This window comes from Montipora capricornis, chromosome 12 (assembly GCF_036669925.1).
Source record: "Montipora capricornis isolate CH-2021 chromosome 12, ASM3666992v2, whole genome shotgun sequence".
Taxonomy (NCBI): Eukaryota; Metazoa; Cnidaria; class Anthozoa; order Scleractinia; family Acroporidae; genus Montipora; species Montipora capricornis.
The window spans coordinates 10,380,495-10,385,756 of NC_090894.1; the positions used below are offsets into that span (position 1 = coordinate 10,380,495).

The 5,262-nt window shown below is 38.2% G+C and overlaps 1 protein-coding gene across 1 annotated transcript in view; it reads left to right on the forward strand.

Moving 5' to 3' along the window:
* Positions 1-1,094: 1,094 nt before the first annotated feature.
* Positions 1,095-5,262, forward strand: part of LOC138025930 (uncharacterized) — a 6,958-nt gene continuing 2,790 nt past the window's right edge. Inside the window, exons 1-3 of the mRNA XM_068873072.1 lie at positions 1,095-1,444; positions 3,279-3,309; positions 5,035-5,178. Of these exons, the coding sequence (XP_068729173.1) occupies positions 1,442-1,444; positions 3,279-3,309; positions 5,035-5,178 (178 nt within the window). The 5' untranslated portion in view covers positions 1,095-1,441. The remainder of the gene's footprint in view (positions 1,445-3,278; positions 3,310-5,034; positions 5,179-5,262) is intronic.

Here is a 5,262-nt window from a genome sequence, read left to right on the forward strand (position 1 = left end):
TAGTGCAAAAAAAGGTGGTACAATGCAAAACTACTGTTAGCACATGGTATAGCTTTTGTTTCAGTTTTTAGAATTTAATCAAAGTGGTGCTTTCATCACGAAATCTTGGTTGCGTACAAGTAAAACGTTAAGAATAGAAACAATTGCTAAAAATTTCAAAATTTTCTGGTCACTTCAGGTAAGCACGTGCGTATATATATGCGTATAGGACGCCACGCGCCTGCTCCTAATTCATTTACGGTCGATTTCTGTTTCAAAAATGGCCGCCTTTTCTATGATCACGTGATCTCAGTTGAGCCTTCTCTCGAGCAACCTCGTCCCACCTGGCACTAGAGCTCATAGTGTTGAGATGCAAAATGTCATGGGATCAAGGTAACAAAATTGCAAAATGGGAAATGCAGAACACGAAACAAAGATGACAGTGATAGGAAGACGAAGAAATCCCGATAACGACGCAATGACATGACTGCTTTAAGACTTCAAAATGACATTCAAAGTTGAAAATCATAATATAAGAGTTATAATCTACCATGGAACCGAGGCAAAAAAATTACAGAATGCAAAAAACGGAATGCAGGAATTGAACATGGAACCGAGGCAAAATAATTGCAAAATACAGAAACGGATGACGGAAGGCAATCATAAAATGAAGGAAACCTAATTTCTCAATTAAAGCTTAGGAAATAATCCCGAAAAGGAGAAATGATCGCAAGAATTGCGAATGGCATTTAGAAATTCGTCATAAAATTGTTGAATAAGAACAAAAAAATTAAAATGGCCACGTGGTACACTCATCGGGAAATACTAGTCATGTGACCAGTTTGTTGCCAAGGAGCTCCTGGGGCGGTTTATGAAAGTCACGAAATCTAGATTGGACCAAATGTGTTCATCAAGCCGTTGTTGTATAGGATGTTTTAGAAAATTGACGTAATTAATACGGAGCTGTTTCTTAGGACTTTTGATGTAACGTAAAGGGAAGCGAAAAGTGTCCGCTGTATACGAGCCTTTGTGAACAGATTGTTTCGAGAATAAAAAAATTCTGGGTAACGCAACTTAATAAGGACAAGGTCACGTTGTTGGGGTAGGGACGTCTAGAATCGATTGATCTTTGGGGGATTTTGCCGTGCTTTGGTTTAATTATTTTTCTTTCCATTCGATTGTTTCTCTTTGTACGACTTCTTTTGGCTACAATAGGCTTTGTAGCGACAAAGCAGTAAATTATAATTTGCAAATTTTTTAATCCTCTAGCTACCCCCAAGGGAAAATATCACTTGACAGCTTGAAATACAACTAATTGGAATTACTGTATTCCTTTGTTCAGAAGTGTTCTTGGTAGCTCGTGTTTTGGCCGTCTTGCACGATAGAGCCACAGTTCTTTTGCTCTCCGCAAATTTTCCTTTTACAACTTGTGCTTAAGTGTTTTTAAACTCCTAAAGTCAAAATGGTAAGTTTTATTTCTCTTTCGTCCATAGTCTTTTATGCAGAAAGTAGAAACCTTCAAAATTTATTCCCATTCTCACACTTCTAACTGTGGGATTGGCAAATCGCGTTGTAAAGGACAGAACAGATTTTACATCATTACTGTTTACATCGTACAATATCGCTCGACTTCAAACATCTACCTCATTAGTGAAAAGCAGAGGACTTGACTACAAAACATATGGATTCCTTTGATCGACAATTGCACAACAACTACCAAGATTGTCCTACTGCGTTCATTTCTACGATTTTAAATGTTTTTTCATCCCAGTCACCATCTTTAGAAATCAGCTGATATTTACATCAATCAATGATCGTAAAATATCTGAATTTGTAGCTAAAAGAACAAACAGTCTGTGACTACCGTCGGCCGATGAAGGAATGTAAACAATGTTTGTTGAAATTCTGAAGGCGCTAAGATGGTTTCGAAAGCGATGAACTTTCTAAATCACAGTAATTATATAATATCTTTCGCGTGCCTTTTGACGCAGGAAAAAGCAAAATACTTTAGAAATTCACAGATATTGGTTGTGTGATACACCTCGATAAAAACAGACTTTCGATTAAAAGTGGATGAATGTGAGATTTCGTGTGGTGGGAGAGGTCTACGCCCACGCAGTATTTCCGATCTGGGGAACAATTTTAAATTTAAGCTTGTTTATATCGCGGTCCTATGATTAAATTTTAAAAATAGTTTGGCGATTTTTAAATATTACCTTGGCAATGAATTGAAATGATTCAGGATTAAGCAAAAAATTATTTAACACCTTAGTCGTGAATACTGTGCTTTGTTTTAAATATTGTTTGGTCTTCCAGTTTTCAAACTGATTGTTCACACTGTAGGATCCAACACTGAACACTGAATTTGTGAATGTGGTATATTTGTGCAGCAGTCACGCGGATGTTTCTTGGCTTGTATTGCGTGACATTCCAAACTCTTTTTTCCATGAAATATGTACAGTCAAATTTAAGGTTCATCATCAGTTCCCCGCCCTACTTCTCATTTGACTCTTCTAGCCTAGGGGTAAGGAATTTGATGATCTTAGTCTCCCCTTGGGTAAAAAATTATTATTATTATTATTATTATTATTATTATTATTATTATTATTATTATTATTATTATTATTATTATTATTGTTGATCCCTACAAGCCAAGGCTCGGGAATTTGAACATGAAAGGAGATGTTGTTAGATGCTGGACTTACAGGTTTGAAGTCCCGCTCGCCTGCTCAGACTACTAGCTGAAGTTGTTCTTGATTGTCTCCAGATGGTTGGGATGAGAGGATTTGTTATGTTTATTTTGAAAATTTTGTTTTTAAAGGACCCTGACAAACCTAAATGACCTAAATGACAACAACAGTCGTCATCACAGTGGTCAAAATGTGGCGGACTCTGACGCACAGCCAAGTGAGTCCATAACAAACACATTTTGACCACTGTGATAACAAATGTTTATTTCAGAGTGTGCCTTAGAAAGACACAAAGAAAGAGCAAGGATTGCCTATAATTTTCTTGCAATCTGATTGGATGTGTGACATGCTGACATGAGCAGTGTTGTCTAGACTCTACAGGGACGTATCCAGGATTTTTCAAAGGGGTGTCACTCTCTGTCAAACAGAGGGTACTCACCAGATTGTGGCATTTTCACCACCTGAATAGTGTAGGTTGTTTGCTTTAAAAAGCTTACAAAGTGGGGTCACCGGCACCTGGAGGACCCACCCTAGCTACGCCTTTGCTCCAGTGGTAAAAATTTAGATTGCCCTGTACTAACTTTTTGTTTGTTTTATGTTATATTACAGTCAGCCTCACTGAGTCCAGAACAGCTGAAAGGTACCATTTTATATTCTATGTGAACCTGACATACTAACATCAATTTAAGGTGGCTGACACCAGTGTTAACGCTCCCAAGTGATGCTCCTGTTACAAGGATCGGTGCTACAATGCGCTATCATGTATTAGCAATATTGTGGTACCAAATGAAACACAGATTATTGCTGAACAAGATGCAGTCATTATGGTGACGTAATATGTCACCATGGCAACGCGGAAACCCCGTAAATTTTTTTAAGGGGGCTCTGATTCTGCAGTTCAGAGTTCTTTTAAACTTTGCCGAAAGATTCATCTTAGCCCTCTGATCATTTTTCAGCAAAATTATAAAAAAGAGGGGTTGCCAAGTTTGTTTTTGAGATACTAGCAACTTAATCCAATATATAGGGTGTTTTTGCTGGGATATCTCGTTGCCAAGGTAACTTATTACATCACAATAATGACCACATCTTGTTTGGAAACAATCGGTGTTTCATACATGGTACCATAACATTTCTGTTAGTAGCGTGATGCAGTGTTGTAGCGTCATTTGTTCTAAAGAGAGGGCCTTCGAAATGTTCAAACTGTTTTGAGCCACCTTAATGCTAACTGGACTATGACATGTTACAACAGTTGGTGCAGTTAAGAGTTCTCTTATACTGTCATTTAGCTGGTTCACACTACAGCCAAGTTGACAATCAGACATTATTCGATGCTTCTCTGGTTTGGAAAATAATGACTGTATCATACAAAGTTAACATTAAAGACCCGTGCTTTTATTGGAAAGCCCAGGTCTTCTTAAATCGTGAGATATGTCCAGGTTTGACCTTAATTAGATGCACGCGGATTTCAATAAGCGTCACGAAGTGTCCCCTTGCTCTTCTAGCCAACTTCAACATCACTTGTGTCTCAGAATACAGACAATTTATGTCACAAAGTGTCCCCCAAATGCTGCTCTTTGAGTGAAGATTAACTGCTGCATTTACCCAAAGCTAAAAATAACGCTAACCTTTACCCTTACCTTATTGTTGAAAATAGGTAGCAAATGCTTAGACTTAAAGGGACACTTTGTGTTGGATGTCAAAATTGGGCGAAATTAACCAACACGCTTAGCTGGCATGGTTGTGCAATAGTTCATTTATCTTTTATAGCGCATGCACGAAGGTTAAATCATCGTGCATACTTGGCATCGAACGAAAATGGCTTTGTTGAAAGTAAGTGTAATACGCTGGAACCACATACAGATGCACACACCGTTCGCGATAGACCCACGCTAAAAGGTGTCAAGCTTTTTACGAGGGAGCATGTATGTGTGAACATAACGAGAATTATTGCCATCACTCTAAACTAAATAATAATGTAGCCGATATCTCTGCTGCATTTCTTTTTTCTTTGTTTTTCATTTGACGATCTAGGACATCAGGAAATCCCAAGTTCATGCGTGCGTCCAGTTTACATATGCCTCTGTAATTTGTTTGTAAAAAGGGGTTAGTGTAATATGGGGGGAATCATGTTGAACACTCTACAGATGATCAGATGGTAGCTAAATTCCATACCAAAATCGTTATGATATAAAAAAAAGGTATTTAAAACCTCACCTGTTCTTAATGTCACAACTCCCTCTTCATGCGCAGTTCCTTGCATGCAGGGCTGATTTAAGCTCTTTAGAAAGGGATCATACACTGTAGTTCAACAAAGTGGCCCAAACTTCCCGCAGTTTATGCACGAGTCTCTTTTCTTTTATTACAGAGTTCAGAGATGCATTTAAAATCTTTGATGTGGACAACAGTGAGACCATCACGACTGAAGAGTTACTGCTTGTCATGAAGAACCTGGGGATGATGGCCACAAAGGAAGAGGTCAGGGAAATGCTGTCAGAAGTTGATGAAGATGGTATGTAATAAAAGTGCTGGAAGTGCAATTTGCAAACAATGTATTCCGTAAAATAAGGAGGCTGCGCCTGATGAGTCCACGACA